The 26596-nt window shown below is 43.4% G+C and overlaps 1 protein-coding gene across 15 annotated transcripts in view; it reads left to right on the top strand.

Annotated features, from left to right (window-relative positions):
• Nucleotides 1-26596, top strand: part of LOC143040636 (uncharacterized) — a 120235-nt gene that overhangs the window by 47268 nt on the left and 46371 nt on the right. For 6 of the 15 annotated variants that reach the window (XM_076211833.1, XM_076211832.1, XM_076211831.1 and 3 more), the window contains one exon: nt 10623-11831. The exons of 5 other annotated variants lie outside the window; for them this stretch is intronic. In XM_076211833.1, coding sequence (XP_076067948.1) covers nt 10623-10775 — 153 coding nt within the window. In that variant the 3' untranslated portion in view covers nt 10776-11831. Of the gene's footprint in view, nt 1-10098; nt 11832-26596 lie in introns of those variants that run through there. 4 more of the 15 variants (XM_076211835.1, XM_076211834.1, XM_076211839.1 and 1 more) reach the window with 1 other exon arrangement.

Genomic DNA, 26596 nt, shown 5'->3' with positions numbered 1-26596 from the left:
CCCCGCACACACACACAGTCCTCCCCCCGCACACACACACAGTCCTCCCCCCACACACACACACAGTCCTCCCCCCGCACACACACACAGTCCTCCCCCCGCACACACACACAGTCCTCCCCCCACACACACACAGTCCTCCCCCCACACACACAGTCCTCCCCCTACATACACAGTCCTCCCCCTACATACACACCCTACTCCTCCCCACACATCAAACCCCACACCACATCAAACCCCACACCACATCAAACCCCACACACCACACCAACCCCCACACACATATGACACCCACACCAACCAAGCAACCAATCCACACACACACACAAACATGCATAAATATTTGCCCACACAAATGCTCACTCGCTTGCACCAACCACCACAAACACTCAATCACTTGCACCAACCCCCACACACTCGCTTGCACCAACCCCCGCACACACTCACTCGCTTGCACCAACCCCCGCACAAACACTCACTCGCTGGCACCAACCCCCACACAAACACTCACTCGCTGGCACCAACCCCCACACAAACACTCACTCGCTGGCACCAACCCCCACACAAACACTCACTCGCTTGCACCAACCCCCACACAAACACTCACTCGCTTGCACCAACCCCCACACAAACACTCACTCGCTTGCACCAACCCCCACACAAACACTCACTCGCTTGCACCAACCCCCACACAAACACTCACTCGCTTGCACCAACCCCCACACAAACACTCACTCGCTTGCACAAACCCCCACACAAACACTCACTCGCTTGCACAAACCCCCACACAAACACTCGCTTGCACCAACCCCCACACAAACACTCACTCGCTTGCACCAACCCCCACACAAACACTCACTCGCTTGCACCAACCCCCACACAAACACTCACTCGCTTGCACCAACCCCCACACAAACATTCGCTCGATTGCACCAACCCCCACACAAACATTCGCTCGCTTGCACCAACCTCCACACAAACACTCACTCGCTTGCACCAACCCCCACACAAACACTCACTCGCTTGCACCAACCCACACCCACACTTGCTCACACCAATCCCCACACCCACACTTGCTCACACCAATCCCCACACCCACACTTGCTCACACCAATCCCCACACCCACACTTGCTCACACCAATCCCCACACCCACACTTGCTCACACCAATCCCCACACCCACACTTGCTCACACCAATCCCCACACCCACACTTGCTCACACCAATCCCCACACCCACACTTGCTCACACCAATCCCCACACCCACACTTGCTCACACCAATCCCCACACCCACACTTGCTCACACCAATCCCCACACCCACACTTGCTCACACCAATCCCCACACCCACACTTGCTCACACCAATCCCCACACCCACACTTGCTCACACCAATCCCCACACCCACACTTGCTCACACCAATCCCCACACCCACACTTGCTCACACCAATCCCCACACCCACACTTGCTCACACCAATCCCCACACCCACACTTGCTCACACCAATCCCCACACCCACACTTGCTCACACCAATCCCCACACCCACACTTGCTCACACCAATCCCCACACCCACACTTGCTCACACCAATCCCCACACCCACACTTGCTCACACCAATCCCCACACCCACACTTGCTCACACCAATCCCCACACCCACACTTGCTCACACCAATCCCCACACCCACACTTGCTCACACCAATCCCCACACCCACACTTGCTCACACCAATCCCCACACCCACACTTGCTCACACCAATCCCCACACCCACACTTGCTCACACCAATCCCCACACCCACACTTGCTCACACCAATCCCCACACCCACACTTGCTCACACCAATCCCCACACCCACACTTGCTCACACCAATCCCCACACCCACACTTGCTCACACCAATCCTCACACCCATTTGCTCACTCACTCACTCACTCACTCACTTGCCCGCACCAAACCCCTATGCACATGTGCACACACTCGTACTCAGGTGGAAGATCCCTGTTCTTCATAGATTGGACAATACATGAGGTATAAAATCATTCAGGAGGATAACTGTTCATAACCAGTTCAACATATAACCATGATAAATCATGTACACATACTTGTTCAAGCACACAGGTTGGAGGATGCTCACTGAAATTGTTGGTACCCAGCAAGCTCTGTAAATCAATAACCTTGCCTGTGTGATTCTATTTTAAGTGCAGATGAAGGAATTTGAGGGGGGGGGAAATGTTCATGAAAAAATATATTTTCAAAACCAAATGAGAAAGTTGACATGGGTGTAGATAAGATAGTGTGTAAATGTATGTGCAGATGTGTTTATGGTGTGCAAGTTGAAATTTTTGCACTGTATGTGGGTAAGCAACTACGTTTATATAGTTTAATTGAATTGTGTGGAAGTTTCAGCACATGTTGCCCTTCCACTTTCCCTCTTAATCTTCATCATTGATTCCCTTTCCTTTACCCTGCCCCAAGGCGTCTGACCATCTTGCCTTCTCATTTTTTCTTTATCTCTTGTCCTCTCTACTCTTGCTCTCCGTCCTCCCCAGTTCTTCTCCCACTCTTCTCTTGCTCTCCGTCCTCCCCAGTTCTTCTCCCACTCTTCTCTTGCTCTCCGTCCTCCCCAGTTCTTCTCCCACTCTTCTCTTGCTCTCCGTCCTCCCCAGTTCTTCTCCCACTCTTCTCTCTTCCTTCTCCCACTCTCCTCTCTTCCTTCTCCCACTCTCCTCTCTTCCTTCTCCCACTCTCCTCTCTTCCTTCTCCCTCCTCTCCTCTCTTCCTTCTCCCTCCTCTCCTCTCTTCCTTCTCCCTCCTCTCCTCTCTTCCTTCTCCCTCCTCTCCTCTCTTCCTTCTCCCTCCTCTCCTCTCTTCCTTCTCCCTCCTCTCCTCTCTTCCTTCTCCCTCCTCTCCTCTCTTCCTTCTCCCTCCTCTCCTCTCTTCCTTCTCCCTCCTCTCCTCTCTTCCTTCTCCCTCCTCTCCTCTCTTCCTTCTCCCTCCTCTCCTCTCTTCCTTCTCCCTCCTCTCCTCTCTTCCTTCTCCCTCCTCTCCTCTCCTCTCTTCCTTCTCCCTCCTCTCCTCTCCTCTCTTCCTTCTCCCTCCTCTCCTCTCTTCCTTCTCCCTCCTCTCCTCTCTTCCTTCTCCCTCCTCTCCTCTCCTCTCTTCCTTCTCCCTTCTCTCCTCTCTTCCTCTCTCCCTCCTCTCCTCTTCCTCCCTCTCTTCCTTCCTCCCTCCTCTCCTCTCTTCCTTTCTCTCTCCTCTCCTTTCCTATCTTCCTCCCTTCTCTCCTCTCTTCCTCTCCTCTTCCTCCCTCTCTTCCTCCCTCCTCTCCTCTCTTCCTCCATCATCCCATCTCTTCCTCCCTCCTCTCCTTTCCTCGCTTTCTTCCTCCTCTCCTCTCTTCCTCCATCCTCTCCTCTCCTCTCTTCCTTCTCCCTCCTCTCCTCTCCTCTCTTCCTTCTCCCTCCTCTCCTCTCCTCTCTTCCTTCTCCCTCCTCTCCTCTCCTCTCTTCCTTCTCCCTCCTCTCCTCTCCTCTCTTCCTTCTCCCTCCTCTCCTCTCCTCTCTTCCTTCTCCCTCCTCTCCTCTCCTCTCTTCCTTCTCCCTCCTCTCCTCTCCTCTCTTCCTTCTCCCTCCTCTCCTCTCCTCTCTTCCTTCTCCCTCCTCTCCTCTCCTCTCTTCCTTCTCCCTCCTCTCCTCTCCTCTCTTCCTTCTCCCTCCTCTCCTCTCCTCTCTTCCTTCTCCCTCCTCTCCTCTCCTCTCTTCCTTCTCCCTCCTCTCCTCTCCTCTCTTCCTTCTCCCTCCTCTCCTCTCCTCTCTTCCTTCTCCCTCCTCTCCTCTCCTCTCTTCCTTCTCCCTCCTCTCCTCTCTTCCTTCTCCCTTCCCCCTCGCTCTCTTCTCCTCTCCTCTATTCCTTTCTCCCTTCCCCCTCGCTCTCTTCTCCTCTCCTCTATTCCTTTCTCCCTTCCCCCTCGCTCTCCTCTTCTCCTCTCCTCTCCTCTATTCCCTCTCCCTTCCCCCTCGCTCTCCTCTTCTCCCTTCCCCCTCGCTCTCCTCTTCTCCCTTCCCCCTCGCTCTCCTCTTCTCCCTTCCCCCTCGCTCTCCTCTTCTCCCTTCCCCCTCGCTCTCCTCTTCTCCCTTCCCCCTCGCTCTCCTCTTCTCCCTTCCCCCTCGCTCTCCTCTTCTCCCTTCCCCCTCGCTCTCCGCTTCTCCCTTCCCCCTCGCTCTCCGCTTCTCCCTTCCCCCTCGCTCTCCGCTTCTCCCTTCCCCCTCGCTCTCCGCTTCTCCCTTCCCCCTCGCTCTCCGCTTCTCCCTTCCCCCTCGCTCTCCGCTTCTCCCTTCCCCCTCCCTCTCCGCTTCTCCCTTCCCCCTCCCTCTCCGCTTCCCCCTCCCTCTCCGCTTCTCCCCCTTCCCCCTCCCCCTCGCCCATCGCCTCTCCCCCTTCCCCCCCCCCTCGCTCTCCGCTTCTCCCTTCCCCCTTCCCCCTCGCTCTCCGCTTCTCCCTTCCCCCTCGCTCTCCGCTTCTCCCTTCCCTCGCTCTCCCCTCCCTTCCCCCTCCCCCCCCCTCCCTTCCCCCACCCCCTCTCCCTTCCCCCTCCCCCCTCCCTCTCCGCTTCTCCCTTCCCCCTACCCCCTACCTCTCCGCTTCTCCCTTCCCCCTCCCCCCTCCCTCCCTCTCCGCTTCTCCCTTCCCCCTCCCCCCTCCCTCCCTCTCCGCTTCTCCCTTCCCTCTCCTCTTCTCCCTTCCCCCTCCCTCTCCGCTTCTCCCTTCCCCCTCCCTCTCCGCTTCTCCCTTCCCCCTCCCTCTCCGCTTCTCCCTTCCCCCTCCCCACTCCCTCCCTCTCCGCTTCTCCCTTCCCCCTCCCTCTCCTCTTCTCCCTTCCCCCTCCCTCTCCTCTTCTCCCTTCCCCCTCCCTCTCCTCTTCTCCCTTCCCCCTCCCTCTCCTCTTCTCCCTTCCCCCCTCCCTCTCCTCTTCTCCCTTCCCCCCTCCCTCTCCTCTTCTCCCTTCCCGCTCCCTCTCCTCTTCTCCCTTCCCCCTCCCTCTCCTCTTCTCCCTTCCCCCTCCCTCTCCTCTTCTCCCTTCCCCCTCCCTCTCCTCTTCTCCCTTCCCCCTCCCTCTCCTCTTCTCCCTTCCCCCTCCCTCTCCTCTTCTCCCTTCCCCCTCCCTCTCCTCTTCTCCCTTCCCCCTCGCTCTCCTCTTCTCCCTCGCTCTCCGCTTCTCCCTTCCCCCTCCCTCTCCTCTTCTCCCTTCCCCCTCCCTCTCCTCTTCTCCCTTCCCCCTCCCTCTCCTCTTCTCCCTTCCCCCTCCCTCTCCTCTTCTCCCTTCCCCCTCCCTCTCCTCTTCTCCCTTCCCCCTCCCTCTCCTCTTCTCCCTTCCCCCTCCCTCTCCTCTTCTCCCTTCCCCCTCCCTCTCCTCTTCTCCCTTCCCCCTCCCTCTCCTCTTCTCCCTTCCCCTCCCTCTCCTCTTCTCCCTTCCCCTCCCTCGCATCTTCTCCCTCCTCTTCTCCCTCTCATCTTCCCCCTCCCTCTTCTCTACTCCCTCCCTCTTCTCTTCTCCCTCCCTCTTCTCTTCTCCCTCCCCCTCACTCTCCTCTTCTCCCTCCCTCTCCCTCTCCCTCTCCTCTTCATTCTCCCACTCCTCTCCCTCTCTCCCCTCTATCTCTCCCCTCTCTCCTCTCCATTTCTTCCCTTCTATCTCTCCCCTCTCTCCTTTCCATTTCTTACCTTCTATCTCTCTCCTCTCTCCTCTCCATTTCTTCCCTTCTATCTCTCCCGTCTCTCCTCTCTGTCTCTCCCCTCCGTCTCTCCCCTCCGTCTCTCCTCTCCGTCTCTCCCCTCCGTCTCTCCCCTCTCTCCTCTCCGTCTCTCCCCTCTCTCCTCTCCATCTCTCCCCTCTCTCCTCTCCATCTCTCTCCTCTCTCCTCTCCTCTCTCCCCTCTCTCCTCTCTCCTCTCCGTCTCTCCCCTCTCTCCTCTCCGTCTCTCCCCTCTCTCCTCTCTCCTCTCCATCTCTCTCCTCTCCGTCTCTCCCCTCTCTCCTCTCTCCTCTCTCTCTCCTCTCTCCTCTCCGTCTCTCCCCTCTCTCCCCTCTCTCCCCTCTCTCCTCTCCGTCTCTCCCCTCTCTCCTCTCCATTTCTCTCCCCTCTCTCCTCTCCATTTCTCTCCTCTCCCAGTCCCTCCCCTCAATCTCTGCTCCCCAAACTCTCCTCTCCCCTTTCCCCTCTCCCCTCTCCTCTCCCTCTGCACACACTCCTCTCTCTCCCGCACATCTCCGCTTTCTGTCTCCTACATGTGTACACGCTTTCTTCATCACATGTGCCTCCCTTTCTCATTTGTTGACACCCCACCAAACTCCATTGTTTCTCTCGTAACTGCTCATCCATCTACCTTCTGTCGTCATGTCATCCTCTCATCCCAACACACATTTTTTCCTTCCTTTATCAACATGTTTATCTTTTCTCTCTCCATTCATGCACAGTAGAACATACATTTATTTTTTCCCTTGTCCTTTATCTGTTCTCCCATTTTCTTTACACCTCTTTTGGCTCTTTTCTCTAATCCCAGCACTTGGCCTTCAAGCCAAAAATTTCATAAAATAAAATCGAATCTTTTCTCTTATCCACCATCATCTCCGTTATCCTTTGTCATCTATATTTTCTCCACATTTCCCCTTGCCCTTCCCCTTGCCCTCCCCCAGTTTCTCCTTACCCTTCCCCTTACCCTTCCCCTCCCCCAGTTTCTCCTTACCCATCACCATATATCCCCTTGTCCTTCTTCCCCTTCCTTCCATTTTACCTCTGTGCACATGTACCACAAATTACCCATTGATATGGGCTTGTTTTGGTGACCAAGGTGTTGATGAATAGCCATGTTCAGGCATAATAATTGCATCTTCAATGGTTTTTGCTTGCCCACAATGTTTATGGGTTATGCCAAGTTGCAGATAAAATCAACAGCTCATGGCTGCAGTTGAAGACTATCTGCCACTAGATGTTTTCATGTTTTACACATTACAGGTTTTACATATTTTTGAAGGTTTGATTTAAAGATATGCCTCAAACTAAATCTTGTTCAATGGTTTTGTGGGTGTGAAATGATTATAGTAGGCTAGGTTTCATCCATAGCTTTTGCAACCATGAGTATATTCATGACAGTGGATTTCATCACTTTTGTTTGGCTTTTTTTTTTTTTTCCATTTCTGCTCAGGGTTTTGAATTGGTTCCTTCACTGGGTACAATTAAGCATCACATCCCCCCCCCCTCTTTTATCATCAACCCCCCCCCCCCCTCCATTCTAGGTAGATGAGCACTGCTTGCTTGATGAAATCATTAAATGGGTTGTGACGCATTTAACATACACCCAATTGAGCTGGTGTCCATTGCATGTCATTTGTCTTGATTTGGCTTGTACTAGTGAATTTGTAATTCATTTTAACTGGCAAGAAATTGGGCAGTAGAAGTGCACACAATGTTGAATGAATAGTGTAAAATGACCACAAATGCTAACAGTAGGTAATTTAATTTACAGTTTTTGTAGGATGTAATGTCTGCTAGGCAGTATAAAGAAAATTTAGTTGGGAACATGTAGGTTGGAGAGTTGAACCACATTGGCAAGCATGTAGGTAATTCAGGACCTGACCATATGTCGTGTATATCATGTTTGTATATTTACATTTTTAATTGTATTTGTCATGAAACAAACAATTTTCAGCTTGAGGGTAGTTGCAGGTCTGCAGACTAATAGAAAACATTGGTTGTGTACCATAAAGCAATTAACAGTTTAGAAGTTTTGAATGAAAAATATAGTAATGTAAGGTTGGTTTAACTTTAGCAGGATTGGTGGTTATTAGTTTTTCTCTGCCCCAATCCATTGTTCTTGCAGCTTCCTGAATTAGAATTTTAGTTGTGCATTGCATTTACACAATCCAAGTATTGTCATTCCTTTTATACCTCCCACTCCCTCAGAGCTCATTTTGGGTAATACCTTGACCTTACCATATGACTATTCAATCTTCAGGGGACAGTAGTCTAGTTTTTATGTAAAATCTCGCCAAGGCATTAAATGTTCCCTAATATTAGATACTTTGATGCCACCCACTATGCTAGCAAGCTGTGTTTGTGTGTGGTGTGATTCACCATGGTCTTTGGATCATGTGTTGGACATGTGAATGAGAGCTCTTGTATTCATATATGTTTTGGTCTATAGTCCGTACTGTGATTTTGCACACCTCTACATCACGCTTGGACTCTTACCCAACAAAGGCTGCTGACTGTGCTGTGAACCTTTTCAGCCTTGGGTAGGAACTGCACTGACCACATAACCAGCATATTAGCTTTGTACCACTACACCAGGAAGCATGCCTGCATGCGTACATTTGTGTGTAGGTGTGTATAGATTAAATGTATAAGTGGATGACATCAGTTGCTATACATGAAGTGATAGAAGTAGAGCAAGCTCCATCTGTTGGGCCTTTCTGTGTTAATGCAATACCTCCAAATAATGGAAGGGTGGGTGCCTTGGCTGGCTAACTACCTTATAAGGGAATATGTGTGAATATTCTTCTCTAGGGAGCATTAGTGTGTGATTGTGGGGGGGGTTAGTTTTTTTTTACCAAGTTGATGTATGTGCACATATATGTTGAGATTGACAGGTTGATGCAAGTGGAAATAAGAAGCAACTATTAGTCCAAGTTGATTTCTAACAACTTGTGAAACTTGTCAGGAATAAACTTCCATATGATCACATGCATCATGTGTGGGTATATATACATGCATGCGCATGCACACAATGTTCATATATACTCGAGTTTAATGGAATGTAGGAATGAATGCACACTGCTGAATGACATTTACTACCTTAATTTTGATTAACCCCGCTCTTGTATACTTGCTTGCTTCTCTCTCTCTCTCTCCCTCCCCTGTAATACCAACCTTGTCCATTCAGATAAAATTGGCCTGGTCATGAATTTGAATTTCCATAATTTGCTTTCTAATCTTCTAACTTAAATCTGTAACAGTAGTTATTGGTAAACATTGCTTCGATTTTTAGGTACTGGCACCAAAGAATCTTTGGGAATTGTTGGCTTAGGCAGCTTGTCCAGTTACCTATTCACCATTTGTGCTTGCTATACTTTCCGTAGTACCTCATGAGCATGTTTGCATATTCTGGGTTTCTGTTCTCATCGTACTTTCTTTGATCCCCATATCCACCACATGTTTGTTAACTTCAAAACTTGTTACCTTCATTCTTCTGTAAGTGTTTGAAGGTACATCTATATTATAGCTTCAGAAGCCTTTATCACCATGTTTCCAACCAGCATATATCTTGGCAAGATGCTATAATGCTACATTTCCATGAATACATTTGTATATGGGTTGACCTAACTTCCATATTATCTGTATTTGCCCTGTTCCACAAATGTGGAACTTGTGAAATCTTGTTGAAATGTTGCATTTTAACCTGTATAAACACAGCCCTTGCATATGATTTACACCCTTATCAACTTACTGAATATCAACACTGCTACAGTGGTATCGACATTTACTTGACATCAACATAATTCAGTGCAGTTTCCTTTGCCTTCCTTCAAACTTTGCGATGCATTCAAAGAACCTTTCATAGGTTACCAGTCATTTTAACTTGATAGCCACATTTCAGATTGTGTGCATGTGCATGAAAGTTTGAGATTAAACTGATTTTATTCACTGGTTTGCATGTAAATAGTGTTTATGGTGGTGGGTGCTAGTGTGTATGCAAGTTTCATGTTTATATTCAGTAGGTATGAGTGTTCAATTGACCTCCCACATTATTTGGTAGGATAGACCTTTGTATGTGTGCAGATGTATGTCTATGTATGCACTAACATGGATGTGAGTAATTGTGTGCATGCCTATATCCTTGAATCAGTCGTTTGCAGACATAAGTGTATAGGAAATTGAACAAGGAAATCGAGATACAGGTGTATAGGGAAGATGGTTGATAGAATATTTACGGAAATGGGAAATTTAGTTTTTTGGCGGGAATCTAATACACATAACCTTTATTTTTATAAGAATCAACATCACATCAATAGAGTAATATTCTTTTTTGTGGTTGATTTACAGATGGCAAGGAAGAGAATGAGGATGTGATTTGAAACTTTAACAAGGCACAACAAACTTTGCTCTTAGTCAGTATTGGCTGCTCAAAGTGAAGTACAATGACCCTAGAATGGTAGCAGGCAAGCTCTCTGACTTGTGCAAAGAAATGAACTCGGTGAAAGATGACGTTTTTTCCGTTAAATTTTAAATTTTTATTTTATTTTATTTTATTTATTTATAATTTTTTATCCAAGTATTAACTGCTATTGTGAAGCTACAGCTAGTAGCTGTGTGCTTGAAATTTAGCAGAGTTTCTGTAAACAAAACGAAAGTTCTTGTGTAATGAAAAGAAATTTTGGTGTCGTTACAGAAGACTCCAAAGAAATTTTAGATGAAAGCATGAAAATAAAGCATTATCACATTGATAAGGAGATCGAATTAGTGCTCGACAGACGACAGGTAAAAGGGCAGAGGGGTCATGAAGCTGATTTTCAACCTGTATGTTTTTCTCCTCACAATGCATCTTTTTTAAACCCATCTTCATGTAGGATCCTCACACCTTCCTGGAAAACTTCAACCGTGGCCGAAACTTTGATGAGAGCAGTGCAGATTACAGTCACCGCAACCGCGATGGGGTCCGAAGCCGTTGGGCCCGGAGTGACAGGGATGATTATGGCCCTGCCAAGAGGGCTCGCTACTAGACAACTCAGCACCTTGGCTATCAGCCATTTTACTAAGAGCAGCACCTTGCATCTTGTCCAGTAGTAAAATAGGCCCACACAATTTACCCCATTCCCCACAATAGGAAAAAGGCATTGGTGCGATGTGTTCGGTTATGACCAGTTGAGAGTACAAGCTCTGATTTGTCTTTTACATGGTATTTCTTGTCAGTGCAAGGTGAAAATGCTTGAAGGAAAATTTGATTCTTTGCGTCTGGAGTTAGGTGTAATTTGTATTTTTTCAATTTCTAAAACTAAGGTACAGTAGGGAACATCTTCCCATTAACTATAGTTGTCCAAATAATTCCTGCACATGGAAGTGTCCCTTTCCTTGATTTTAGATATCTTAAGGGAAGTCAAAGTAGTCAACTTGACTACACAAAGATCTTGCTTTTACCTGTAGACATTAGTAACTATATATTCCTTACTATAAGTAAGCTACATTGTAAGAATTCAGTGTCATATATATAGATGTCATATTAAGGAAGTCCTGCTTTTGTATCAAGCAGATTTACAGCAGTTGAGGGTTCTTTCACTCTGCAGTAGCTGTGTATGTGTAGCAGTGTCAGACTTTGTAATAAATGTATAACAGTAACTCAGTCACAGATATTTTACTTAATATACTGTCATGAAAAGGGGAAGGAAATAAGGTTATTAAAGAAGGCGGAGCTTTGATATCCAGATATTCAAGGAATATTAATGGAAATTGCCACTTGCGTCAACATGGCATAGACTGATATTAAAAGGTGTAGAAATGAATCGGGATATGGGAAAAGCAAATGGTAGGGCAAGTTCATATGTGGGCAAAATATGCAGTTTGCAATTGCAAATTATACAAGATTATTTATTTTTTATTTTTCATTAAACAGGAAGTTTACTATGTTGACATTTGTCTTGTAGGAAAATTATTTTGAACTTAACATTTTTCATGTCCTGTTTTGAAGTTTTGTAATGACTAACAGTACGACTTGAAAGGTGTGCATGACTCCTCTGCACAAATTGTGCATTGACAAATAGAAAAATAAATAATGAACAAAATTGCATTTTTCTTTAGTAGAAAACTCCTTAACTTTATTGAAGGGTTCAATTAGCAATGTTAAAGACTCGGTTATTGCATAGAATGAAATTGGTTAATATAAAGAATGCTTTCATGCAGAAGTATACATGCATATTTGTAGGATCATTGCTGTGTACATAACCAGTAGCTTTGAAAATGAAAGGTGGGTAGGTAGCATAGTTGGATTGTTATATGGAATGGTTGGTGCGATTCTATATCGAGGATTGGAGTAGCTGGGGTGATATTTGTAGGAAATAGAATGTCACAAAAGGTTATCAGGATGATTTTTCCATGTGTGAAAGAAAAGGTAATAGCTACTACAGTACTGTATGAAGCAGACTGAATTTGAAGAAGAAAGAGCCAGAAGTGTTTGTAATTGTGGTAGGTTACAAGGATGTGAGAATTTAAGAATTAGTGAAAAGTGGAGATCGGTTGATGAAAGAATACTGGGATTGTTTTGGTCATGGAAAGTGAAAGAAACCAGCAAAAAGTAGTAAATGGAGTAAACTAAGATGAGAATGGGATGAATGAAGTGAAGGACCTTGGATACAAAGTCTGAACTGGGATGGGGTGTGAAGATGTGGGTGTAATGAACAAAGGTTGTAAATTGGGGCAGCCTTTTGTGTGTGTGTGTGTGTGTGTGTGTCCATTTGGAAAAAATGGGGTCTCTTATGTAGTAATGGTAGGGATTAACCAGATTTGCTCTTGCTTTGTCTTTCTGCATTGTTTCCAACTAAAGCAGTGGGCAAGCTACAGTGATGACAGTTCATCCATAGGAGCAAAGAAAGGACAAGTGGGTGAAGGATAGGTATATGTTGAGACAAGGAATTGAAAATGAGTTGGCAACAAACTGATATCTTGAAACTGTATTTGCTCTAGGTCAGTTAATAGTAATTACCTTGTTAGGCATTTTAAACATGACATTTATTATTATGGAAACTGATGTGTAGATATATAGAGTTGGGGGTTATGTTTGCTGGAGAAATTTTATGTACACACCTCAAATCAGTTTTTATTACGGTGCAGAAAGAATATCCAACAATTGCCCTAGATCACCCATGTTGTCTGGTGATAAACGTAGCAAAAGACATTTCCAAATGTGTGGTATATCATTTTGTAGTGGAACAATTATATAAGCATTTGCTTTTCAAGTAGAGTGGTTTTGCACAAATTGTAGTGTACACGAAAGCAACTCGTAAAGTCTTGCTTTCCAGTTATCGTATTTAGTTTTGAATTTATGTATGGGTTTAACTTGGACTAAGTCTCCTTATTCTCCAGCAATTCTTGAATTCATCGTTCCAGCTTGGGTATATGGAAAGAACAAACAAAGGAAGACGAGGAAAGGGTATGGAAGGCAGAGGTGGATGATGTAAATATGAAAGGAAGACTGAATGAGATGGATGATGTAAATATGAAAGGAAGACTGAATGAGATGGATGATGTAAATATGAAAGGAAGACTGAATGAGATGGATGGATGGATCGGTAGAAGGGAAGGGAGAGGGCAAGAGATAGCTGTGAGTGGAGAATGGTTGCAAATGGATGATAAATCGATGCAGCCCAAAGGGATTTATCCTTACCTTCCATAAGTGCTTATTATTTGGAGGGAGGGTCACCATGTAAATGATGCAGTGGGGGTTAACCCTGCTCTGGAGGTAATTGGCCCAGTGGGTAGGGCACAGAATGGCCATTCACACAGTGGGTAAATGGGGTTGAAGGTGGGTGCATGCCTTGACCGAATACCTTCCTTATAAGGTATACATATAGTATCTTTATGGGAAATTTAATTTTTTTACATCCTTAAGATTTCATTTTTTCTTGTGACCCCCCCAATACCATATCTAAAGATCTCTTCCGTCAATATAGTCTACTCCCCTTTAGCAGCACGAACACTAATAAAGTTCACATTGATTTTGATAATTTAATGTTGGATCCAGTGTTTTCGGTATGGCTCCACTAGGAACCAGTTAGTTCCTGCCCTTTGTATTTACCTCTTATATTGTACAGGAAAGGACCAACGCTTATTAGGTTCCGTATCCTATTCTCCAATTTTCTAACATGCATAGACTTGTTCATGTATAGTTCCAACAACAACAAAATTTATATCTAATATTTAGATTTGAACTTGTATTGTTCAAGCTTGGGCTGTATCACCTAAGCTATTCCACATACACATCTATATGAATAAATTTATTTCTCAACATCCTTTCAACATGTCTTCCTTATGTTGCTTCCATGACCTCTTAAGCCCTCCCATCCTTAATCAGATTTCTTCGATCACTGCAATCCCCTTTGGTGACCTGAACACTATAATCATGTCACCTTTCTCTTCAATCTTTCAAAGTTGGTAGACCCAATACTTTGTATTTCTTTATATGGTTTATATCAGTTTGGTTGCTGCCATTTGTATTGTCTCACTCATATCCTTTAATGTGCTTGTATCTTTAATTCTGAGGGAACATGATTAATCTTCGTCGTTGTATCCCCCTTTTCGTATAATGAAAATCCATCTTTTTGGTCTGCAGTCAGTGTCTCCCACAATCTTGCTCTTCATTAGATGATTGGAGATCTGTTGTACTCCAATTTTTCACCTTTGTAATGAATTTGCTTCTTCAGGGATAGTTCAGATGTAGTTTGTAATTTGCATTTGTAGTATTAATGTTAATTTTCCATTCTTGATTCAATACAAATATTATTGAGTATCTTATTGCAACATCGAACAGTCATCATATTTTTCATTCCTCGTGAACTTTGCATGTTCTGTAAACATCTTGACTTAGTTCGTACCTTCCATCTTCTCGTTAATAGACAAGACCAGAATATGTGGAACTGATGATCACTGTTCTCTGTTCTATCATCATTTACTGCTGTTCCCATATACCCTTCAAATTCTTCAATCTATTCAAGCAATTTACATCTTGTTCCAGTATATTGGAACTTCTGCACAAAATAACTGTGTCTAGTTAGAATGTGTTGTTCACCCAGCACATTGGTCAGTTGTTAATCTCAAAAGATAACTGACCTATTGATCTCCCATTGATACTGGCCCCATCCACCATTGTGAATTGGGTTCCGTCTATTTGATGGTCCATACGTGACCCAGTATCCAATTCTAATTCCTTCTGCCCAAGATGCTCCAAACCTCGCCACTTGCTACTGGATTGGTGATTTTTCTGTTAAACTGTTTTGGTTCATCTTTGTATTTATGTATAATACTCCTTTCAGAATTCCCTCCTGGATTCTTGTATTCTGAACTCTGCATTTATGCAAGGGATAGACCTAAAGACAGGACTTCTACAGCAATTGTGTATATTGTAACTTCTCCATGAAGAACAAAGGAGTTTAGGTTCAAAGACAGTAGGAAATTCCAATTTTTGCTTGGTTTTTGGTAACATAACATTGTGTGAGTATCACAGAATAATAGATTCCTGTCCTTTTATTGTACAATGTCCACACTGACTGGGACGTTGTTGTTCTTGTACTCAGTCCAATTAACCAGCATCTCCATCTTCACATACAATGAGGCCGAGCATACAAGGTCCTCTTAAGATGATACTGATGCCCTAGTACTCTCGTGGATCTTCTCAGCATTGCCATGTACGGTACGTAGTGTGCTCACACTGAGGCCCATAGCAGGGGTGATGTATGGTCCTCTCTGCCCATAACACTCCAACATTTGCAGTTTCTGCCTGATGGATAGACTTTCTCATTTGAAGGGTACTGCTATCAGTAGAGGTATTCTTGGATACCATATGGTCAGCGGTGAAAACAAGAGGTTGGTATAGCATGTCTAACTACAGCAAGGGCTGTGCTGAGACAGCTTTCCATTTAGTTTCAACGCTTAATGGAGCACATTGCCTATGACATCGCAATGTAAACAATATTCAGGATTCCCAAACATCAGCACAGGTGTTTGAATACAAAGCCCATGATTTTTACTTGATGGTAATGTATGAAATTGTTAGTAGAACATATTTCCTTCAGTAATAAAGTAAAAATTTTAATAGAATAAACATTAAGAATTTGAGCTTTTATGCTATTGATTGTTCTGTCTTCTCTCTTGCCTCTTTCTGCTATTGTTTTGCATTGTCCCTTGTCTCACTCTCTCACACACACACACACACACCTTGTTAAACCATTTCTGCTTTACTAATCTTTGGCACTCACAATGGGGTTAGATCTTATAGTTTCGTTGGTAGTTATGAATTGTTCACAGGCTTCTTAAGATAATTTCTTCAAGCCTGAAAAATCTGCCTTCCCAAAATTGTTTTCTATGTGATTTTTTACCTTGGTTTGTATTTTACCCTTTGGCAACTGAAACCTGTTTTACATGGTCACTTTGCTATGAGGCAAAAATATTCCATAGAGGCAATGTCTGGGCCATTAGTAAATAGAAAGTTTATCATGTCAGGTGTTCAGCCCCTGCCTAATTCACCTCCTTTATCTGTTGGGTCGTTTGTATGCCAGATTTAACTTTGTCTCTTCTCACTCCCAGTTGACCTCATTGTAATTGAAATCTTCCGCACAGGTGATAGTTACATTTATGAAAGTGGCCAGTGACATAGATCTATATCTTCATTCTTATGTCTTGGTTAAGATGCATGTCCCTGATAGTTCTTCTGTCTATCCTATTTGTTTCAAGTTTTAGGTAGATTGCCTCAATGTTCCCTTGATATTCTTCACTGTTAAACCCTCCCTCAACTTGCCAGAAAAACTGTTGTATATTTTAATTTTCGTCTTTGGCTTCCTATGTTTTAGCATGTTCATCTTCAGTTCGTCAGGGATAACCTGTTATCCAGGCAGAGCCAAGAAAAGAGGGAGGGAGGGGTGGTGAATGGGAGTGGATATGCCATTGTAAGGAGGAAAAAAGCCCTTGGTATATATATCATCAATCACATTTTTCCTAAGCCAAATGTATATATTTTTCTATACATATATTTTTATTTTGCTGTTAACATTCAATATTTGCTAATTGATTCGTTTGCCATGCGTTGTGGATTTCATTGGATGTGGACCATTCTTTATCTCCACCAAAAATGTCATAACTTTTATCAGATGTTTCTGCTAATAATGGGAGGTCATTTCCCTGGCTTTTGCATTTTGTGTTCTTGGCTTACCAGCTAACAGTTATGGTAGTAGTAGTGTACATCAGATTTTTCATATACATATATTTGAAAATAAACTCCACCACAAGGACTAACCTTTGCCGTAGCGACTGCTTATTTGGAAACAAAGGTGATAGCCTTGAACTGCCCAGGCTGTACAAAAGGAACCACGTGATTCTCAACCTAGTGGTTCCCCGACGGTACTAGGGCAGCTCCGTCTCTATTCGAATTTCATTGAGTCTTTATTATGGCAAGCTATCCAACAAGTGTCATTTTGACAAATGGAAATGAACTCGATGAAATTAGAATGGAGACAGAGCTGCCCTAGTACCGTCGGGGGAACCTCCAGGTCGAGAATTGGGTAGTTTCTTTTGTACAGCCTGGGTAGTTCGAGGCTATCGTCTTTGCCTCATAATAAGCAGTCGCTACAGCAAAGGTTCGCGTCCTTGCAGTGGAGTATATTTATATAGATATATTTGTGTTTAATGTGTATATACATGTATTTATATGATGTAAGTAGGAGTTTTTAGTTTGAGTTTATTCCTGACTAGTTTCACAGGTATGTTTTCTCCAAGGAATGGTGCACAAAATGAATTGTGCTTTGAGAAAGCATACCTGTGAAACTAGTCATGAATAAACTCCAGTACTCCTATTTTTCCTATAACCATTTACATCAACCTGTCAGAATGTCTTGACGTGTGTATATATACATATACACACACACATATATATATATATGTATGTATGACAGAACGAGTGGAAATGGTGGTGAGGTAAATGCCAAAAAAAAAAAAAAAAACGGAGCTTTATTTCTAATGTTTTGTCCTTTTGAGGACGAAACGTTGGTGATAGTACTCCCACAGTTTTTTGGCGTGTACCTCACCACCTTTTCCACTTGTATATGTGTGTGTGTGTATATATAGGTATTGTTGAGACATTGTGACAGGTTTGAGGAAGAGAAAGACACGGGTCTAGGGCCGAGTTTATTCCTGACCGGTCAGGAATAAACTCGGCCCTAGACCAGTGTCTTTCTCTTCCTCCTTCCTCGTATATATATATACACACACACACAAAGCCCACATGAATATACAAATTATGCTAAACACAATGAAAGGAAATCTTAAAAATTTTAATCTTGAGCATTTTTGTGATATTATCACATCTTCAAGGATTACATTCTCTTGTGATTATATCACAAAAGCACTGATTAAAATATTTTTATTTCCTTCCACTGCGGTGTTTAGTACATTCACACTCACTCACTTCACTGTCTCCAGCATAACATATTCATGGCTTCTCATAATTTAAATCTACTACATTCTTCTGTTGACCAGATAACTAACCTTCCCAAACATAGAACAGTTCTTCGTTTATCTTGTTCCTGATTTTATCCTTGCCACACTCTCATGGCATTGTTTTTCACACTTAAGTTGATAGTTTGTGCCTCCCACCAGAACGTTAATGGTAAGAAGTTACGAGGCTTTAAATATTTTCTATACATCAAAAAGAAATGTACTTGCAACAATGAATGGTTGACAAACTTAAGTTGATAAGGTGAAGACATAAAGACAAGGGTGACTTAACATTCCTCCTGTTGTCTTTGTTGCATTTGTGTTCTTGGTAACAACTTCTAGGGACAAATAATGATGTACACTGGTCTCTTTACCAAAAAGCTACTTTCCCCTCACAAGGGGAGGTAGATAGCCAAGGCCTGACAATGGTGGTACATTAAGAATTAAAATTGGATAAAGGGAAAAACAATTATATGAATATGCACACCATTTTTGTTTTGGCAAGTTAACAACTGGCACATCTGAGTGCTTCCCAGTCAGTGTAGAGGTATCAGGCTGTTGCCAGAAGTGTGATGACACTTTAAGAGATGTGAAGTGCAGAACAATGGATAAGGCTGCAACTGAAGTGCCTTTGCCCCTAGCACTTGGACTGTTGGACCAGGTAACAGTCGCTGCTGGGAATAGGAATGTGGGATTGGAACCCACTGCAAAGTGAATAGCACGCTGTAAATGATACCACCCACTGCACATTGAAAGGAGAGGAGGAGGAATACATATTAACCCCTAAATAAAAAGTTGAATTTTTGGCAGGAGAGGGCTGTAATATTGAAATTTTAAATTTATTTTATTGAAAGGGAAGTAATTCTGTTATTTAACAACTTTGAAGAACGATGGGATTAACTGAAACAAAATGGCCTAAAAGTTGTCATTGAAAGAATAGTACCTTAGGATTTGTAAAGTGTTAATGTGGTATCAACTCGGGTAGAAAAGCAAGTACCCTGTACTCTTATTAGAGGATGAGGGGAAGATTGCTGTGTAGTTAAGCATATACATGTACTAAAAGGCCTTTATCCATCTCATAAGTTGGCCAACCTTTCATGCATCATCCATTTGTTTTTACTTTAGTTTGGGCTCCTTGTGGATGAAGAGGTCTACCTGCTCTTGTCCACACTGGGTCAGAAGCAATGCTGCAGCAGGACCCATGAATTTGCTGTGGGGGTAAACCAGCTTCTTTTGTCAAGCACTGCAGGTTAATGCATGGCTTCTTACTTGAGCAGCAGGTAGGACCTTCATTCACAAGGAGCTAAGGTGAAGGGTTGGTGCATGCCTTGGCTAGACCTTATAAAGGGGAAAGGGTGTTTTGGTATGTGTGTCTGTAATTGACCAGCACTATTGAAATTTTGGAAGAGAGAAAAAAAAAAAAAGGATTATTGCATTACACACCTTAAAAAGAAAGATTCAATTTGGGATTAGATCTAGATCAATCTACCCAGCTTTATTCAAGTGATTGGTGTGCTGCTAGAGAGGGCAGCTGGATGGCCTATTGTGTACCTTGACCTGAAAAGGGCCATTATTACATGTTAACGACACAACAGAAGGTACAAGCTACATATGCATGGTTGCAGATTGTGTAAAGATTGTGAATTAGAAATGAGGACCCAGCTGTTGTGTAAAGATTGGACAGGAGTGACGAATTAACATGTACAAAAAAAAAAAAAGTGGTGGGTGGATTAACACCTATTAGTATTTTAGAGGAAGGGTCATCTTGTCCTTTCCACACATTTGGGAGCGAGATAAAATGCAGGAATACAAAATATTCCACTGCAGGGCCCAAAAGCTGGGGCTGGATTACCCCCACTGCTCATGGTGGTCACCCTTCCCCAGTGAACCAAAGCCACTCCTTTGTCAATTAGGGGTGGGGGCGAATCTACCAATAAACGAATTAGATGCCTTTGTTGTCCTTCCTCAATACCCTGCACCCCATGGTTGTATTTATGAACGGGTAGTTTTGGCAGTATATATAATGTATACATATATATACTACAATAAATTTTCACGAGTCATTGAAGGCAGTTAAATGGGACTGAGGGGCCGTGGGATCCTTCACTGTGCTGTGTGTTTTAATGTGTCCAAACTGATATGAATATACAATTCCACCTGAATCACAAAGGGGGAGGGTTAAAGATCCCTCACCCACCCATACAAACCCCCTCCACTCAAAGGAAAGACCCATTTTTTAAGGAGAAATATAGTTGTAATGGATTGTATAGACAACATACCTGTTAGCTCCCCAAAGCTAAAAGAATGTGCAAACTAAAATTAATATCCCCCTTTGGAGGATTCAGGCTCTCAAAACTTTTAGTACAACCTGAAACTTTCTTCCCCAGTACCATCTACACACACTAACACCAGACTAGATCCAAGTGGAATGAGTGTCTGAATCAGACCCCCAATGAGCTCCAATCTGAGCTGCCAATAAAACCTACACGAGTGCTTCCCATACACAGCCACAATAGACTGGCATATGCCAACCCAAATAAGAATGCATCTGTTTACATTAAATACAATTAAGAACACATGCTACCACCTAAAATGGTACTCTACAATCCAGGCTAAGCCAAATGATCATGTCTTGATATTGTATCACAAGCACACTCCACACACCTTTGCAAGTTTCCAAGCCATTGCAGCCAATTTTTTCCTCCATTCCCTAATATTTATCAGCTTTGCGTCACCCTGTTTGTATTTAATTTAGAAAAAAATTGTGACACTGCTTGGAAATGTTTTATACCAACATAAGCTTTACTTCCTAAGACACAGGCTAGCATTATGAGCACACACACCAATGACCATACCAATTCTGGTTGACAAAATGCCAATACCCCTATAATCTGCACAGCTTCATCCCAGAAACAGGTTTCAAAATTGTTAACTGAAGAAACTAGACCAATACGTATGAGAGCAACGCAAAGATGGAAGCTAAGTGAATTTCCACAACAACTAACTGGGCAGATAGTGAAATTAGGAGAGATCATTAGATCTGTTAATGAAAAACTGAAGACAAGGTGACCTGATGGCATTTTTCATTACTGAAGAGATGGGCTACATTTGAAAAGACTAAAGCGGTGGTTCTTAACCTTTGGGCTGCAACCCAAAGTTGGGTCAACAAGGATTTGTGGACTCCTTTTATCAATATTCTTTAAGAATATAAGCAATAATACTGTATTAGAATACATAAATCATTAACATTTAAACATATTAGACATGGACAATTTAATTGTGGTTTTCTGAAGTGCATAGATATTTTATTTGATATAAATAAAATCATGAATGAGGGTAAGGATTGCCATGTTTGATCTGGTCAGGGTTTTGGGTCACTGCCAAATAAGATTAAGAACCACTGGCCTAAAGAAAAGGTGGGGAACATTTGGTCTGCAGGAGCTTTTGCTTAGGTATGACTTGCAATTGAAAAATAGATCCTAGGAGCAATTTTTCAATACGTTGATGTATTTACTGAGTAAATTTGATGTTTGACAAATATCCAAATGTTCCCCCAAACCCATGATATATAAAATGTTAAGGAGTATTTTGCACAAAGTTGCATAATATTTAGAAGCAACCAACAGTACATAACAAGTTTGTACCAAGAGGCCGAGGGTGGAACAGACTTTGCCGTAAGTTAGGGCAAAGTACATAATGTCATGCCCTGCTTCTTGGTGCTGGCAGCTGTCACTCATTGCTGCATTAGTGGCATGTTGTGTGACCACTCCTGACTCTTACCGTTATTTCCCATGGGTTTTTTATGCACCATTTGTAGTATACGGGCAAGGTGAAAATTTTTGTGCAAAATTTGTACCCAAACTATTACTGTAAGCAGGGAAGCAAAGTAAAGAAATTGGTGATAAACTTTAGTGGTTGTTGCGAGATGGTATGCTGCAAAGAGTCGGAAGGGAAGGTGAACATCCATACCAGTCCAGAAAAGGTTGCTTGGTAGGCCTTGTGAGACCTTTAGGTGTGTTGACATTAAGATAGACCTAGAGAAATGTTCCATATATATCTCAAGGAGCCAAGATGAAAGGGAAACAAATGGATGACAGATGGTAATTGTATGGGTGTATGCCTTGGTTGGCAACCTTCTTATAAAGGGTAAGAATCCTTTGGTACATTTATAAAACAAGAGCCGATCAAGGAGAGCAACATTGCTGTGTTTACTGAAGTGCCTGTATGTGCTTGGTGCGTATGTGAGCTTGGGCACTCCAGCCCACTGCCCTATGAAGATTCTCACTTGTGTGCAGAAGGCAATTTCCTTTGCTTCCCTGCCTCCTGCAGAGCAATGATCTGGGCAATAGTTTCTAACTATAATGCTCACCATTGGAATATTGGACTGTTGTCATGGTTTATTAGAATTTGACCATACCTGTCATGAGCTTAGAATAGTGGGAGCAGTTAACAGTTGTCTGTTCTGTGAAATGGTGCAGGAACAACAAAAGTGATAGGCTATTACCTCAATCCAGAGACCAAGGGTTGGCCCTTGGGTGTACACAGCTGCAAGTGGACATGAGACTTTGGGATTTGAGGGTGGGCAGGAGGGAGATGATTTTTTGTTTGTCTTGCCAGACCACCGCATGCAGGTACCTGGTGGTGGTCCATGAATGTATGAATGTGTATGTAGATTCAAATCAAGTAATGTAGGCGTCGTAACACGAATAAAATAAAACTTAAACCCACTCTCTGAAAAAGATAACCTGAGATACAGAGTAAACTGTATATTTCTACCACTAATTGCTGAAGAGGACCACAGATAGTGGTTGAGATATACGGTTTACTCTGTATCTTGGCTTATCTTTCTCCGAGAGTGGGTTTAAGTTTTTGTGTATGTAAATGTTAAATATGGGGGTACTCGAGTTATGACAGAGTTCTATTCCTATGCAACATTGTAAACCGATTTTCATCGTATGTTGGAACCAGCCAAAGTAAGCATTATCTTTGGTTGCTTTCCGTTTCCTCAGTGGGCTGCCATCAGAAGTCTAACTTGGGAGTTAAAATGAAGGGCAACCCCCACACACACATGGAAAGAGCAAATGAAAAGTGGTAATCCAAAATGAGACTTTCTACCTCGGTCTGTCGTATGATTACCCGTTCCTCTGCCACACTTGCCAACTAATACAGACAAGTGTTGAGAATATAACCATGAAAAAGAGGAAGTAGAGACTGTCAAACTGGGGATTTCCTGTATAAGTTGTATATATATTTGTGTGAAGATTTTGCTGTATGGGAAACTTTCGTGAAGAAATAGGCACAAATAGTTACACCCAGATACCACTTGCAAGAGAACCATGGCTTAAGGCTAAAAGGAAAGCATTTTATGTGGGTAAGGCTAGGGTTAGGAAATGTAGGATGGTGTTCTGTGGAACCAGTGACAGGCATCCACTAATAGTCATCTAGAGTTAAATTACCCATTGTCTAAATCTGTATATCAGGTGTACCCCTGAGGGGCAGGCACTAGGTCTCTGAACTGGGTCCAATATGTCACTTTATCAACTTGTCTGTCTCGTATATGGAGAGCTGACAACTGCTCCCTTACCCTCTCCATTATTAGCCAGTTCCACACCAATATAACAAACAGCAGTCCAAAGTTTCTTCCCAGAGCTCTGTAGGAGGGTCCAAGGAATGTAGCTGCTAGTTTGCCACTTCTGAAATTCGAGAGAACAATTAGGTTCTTCAGTTTCTTCAAGGTGGTGATTGCGTCTGGAACAGTTTGTTTCTATGTAAGGCCTGCACTGTGTTGGTATTGTTTTAGTGTTGGATGGTGACCTAAATGCAGTCTTCCTAGGGTTGTGTATGTGCCATTGCCCCAGATCATCTTTGCAGGAGACCCACAGTGCACATTTTTTCCACACTTGAAGTGACCTATCAATACTAATCTTTATCCTTTATTTTCCCAAAATTTTCTTAGTTCCATCAAATCCCCCTGCCTATACAACTTGTCCCAATTTTGGGTTCCTTGCCATTAAATGGAACTCCCAGGACTACGTAGTCACTCTTCCCTGTTAGGCATAAACAAGGGAATCTACAACGTCTGGCTCTTGTCAATAGTAATTCCAATCTGGCTGGTCCCCCCCCCCCTCCATATATATATATATGTGTGTGTGTGTGTGTAAAGGGAGAATGTGGCAGCAAATTGGAAGAGTATTAAAGGAGACTAGAGGATGTAGATAGTTTTAGATACTTAGGTGCAAATGTGGTGGGAAAGGGAGGAGTGGAGATGGAGGTAGAATGTAGATAGTAACAAGTAAATACCTTCAGGGATTAAAAAGTGTAATGAGAACTTCTTTTGGGAATAGATGCTAAGAGAAAATTGTATGAAGGAATAATTGTGCTGACAGCACTGTATGGAGAAGCAAGGAACATAAAAGAGTAGTTTGAGATGAGGTGCCTGAGAAGTATGGTGGGGGTTACTGGGCCAGATAGAGTAAGAAGCAAGGAGGAGAGTGGGGGTGGAAAGGAGCACTAAGGCATTACCAACACGGAATAGGCCTGACCACAGAAATGGTCCCAGATGTAAGAATTATACATCCCCAAAAACCTCGCACTGCCTCAACCCAGCCAGATCCAGACAACAAAAAATTTCTTTGAGTGACTTGGGCAAACACAATGGCTAAAACCATTTACTTGGGAACTGGGGGGGTCAGCTGCGAGAGAGAACTGGGGCAATATGATTGATGCAATATACATAAATCTCTTTTGGTACATAAATGCGTAGGATCATTGAACAGCTTGGCTGATCAGTAAGGATAGTCGAGTTCATTAACCTGCACAATGAGTAAACTGGTGGGCCACCCTATACAAGTAAGCAGGACACTGTAGAACCTGGTAGGTTATTCAGCAACTGCCATTGGGGTGGTCGAAGTAAAATCTGGTAGGGTATACAGCAACTGCCACTGGGGTGGTTGAATAACATTTGGAAACTATTTGTGGTGATTAATTAGTGTAAGTGAGAGGGTGAAAATAAAAAGAAGAAACTATATTTTGCCCTTTACTTAACCTTATTAGTGTGTGTTAGATATGTATACATTCTTGAAAGTGTGTGTATAAATGTGATACAAAAGCATAAGTAGTGTGTATGTGTGTGTATATTTATATATAAAGGCTTTTCCCTTACAAGGGTGGTAGCCAGCAAAGCCCACCCTCACACGTCATTTCTTCATTATATTAGCTCCTTGTAAATGAAGCAGCTGGTCCTGCTATGGGTGTGCTGCATTGTTTCTGGCCAAGACAATGGGCAGATGACCCTGCATCCACAAGGAGTCAATGTAAAGATATGTATGTGTGTGTGTATATATGTGTGTGTGTGTGTGTGTGAAAAATGAGGCTAGGCAAAGATTCATGTTGAGAAAGTTGATAGAAAAATGTGTGTGGAAAGCATAGATGGATGAATTGTACATCAAGGAAGACTAGGAATTTTATGGATGGTGTGAAGTGGGCCTTAGGTACAAGGAAGTTGATATTGGGGAAAGGAGGGGAGAAAGTGCAACTGAAGAGAGGTTGTGGTTAGGGTAATCTATGTTTTGTCAGTACCTTCTGTGGTGGTGTCGTGCAGCATTGCTTCTGATCAGGGCAGCTGATAGCCAGTTATCCATGAGCACCTAAGTGAAGGAACAACTAATGGATGAAGGGTGTGTGCGTGCCTTAGCTGGGCCAACCCCCACCTATGATGAGAAGTCATTTCAGTTTGTGTATGGGTGCATGTGTATATGTGTGTACAAATTTGTATATACATACGTATGATTTTATATATATGTGTGTGTGTGTGTGTGCACCTGCACATACTAGTGGCATTCATTCTGGTCTTTCATTTGCTTAGTTATGGGTTTGTATCCTGCACTTCAGATTCCCAGCGGGGATTACCTGCCCCAACTGTCAAAACTGATGGGGCAAAGGTGACATCAACCATAGCTATTTACATCCTGGTGTAGTCACTTTGTATATGTGTGTGTGTGTATGTGTACAATAAGTGTGGCAGTCATGAACCCTCAATCCCAGGTCTCTGATTCCCATCTATCATCGTACGATGCAGAATGTGAATCGTAACCAGATGTGAAATCTTGTATCCTGGGTGGGGTGCAACCTAAATATATGGCCCAAGTTCCCATTTTATGCAGTTCCTGATGTAATCAGCTAGGCATGGCAATGTCGAACAAATCTGTTATGCACTTTGTAACAATTATGGTACAAAATCACTAGTTGCAGCATGTCATTCAAATAATCAAACCTGGCAATTGTGAAGCCTCAATCCTGGCTGCCTCTGATCAGGAGTTCTGTCTGCTACCATCTTGCCATGCAGAACAAT

Source organism: Oratosquilla oratoria, chromosome 29, assembly GCF_046742065.1.
Source record: "Oratosquilla oratoria isolate Oo_2021 chromosome 29, ASM4674206v1, whole genome shotgun sequence".
Taxonomy (NCBI): Eukaryota; Metazoa; Arthropoda; class Malacostraca; order Stomatopoda; family Squillidae; genus Oratosquilla; species Oratosquilla oratoria.
This window is presented reverse-complemented; position numbering and strand designations above follow the sequence as displayed.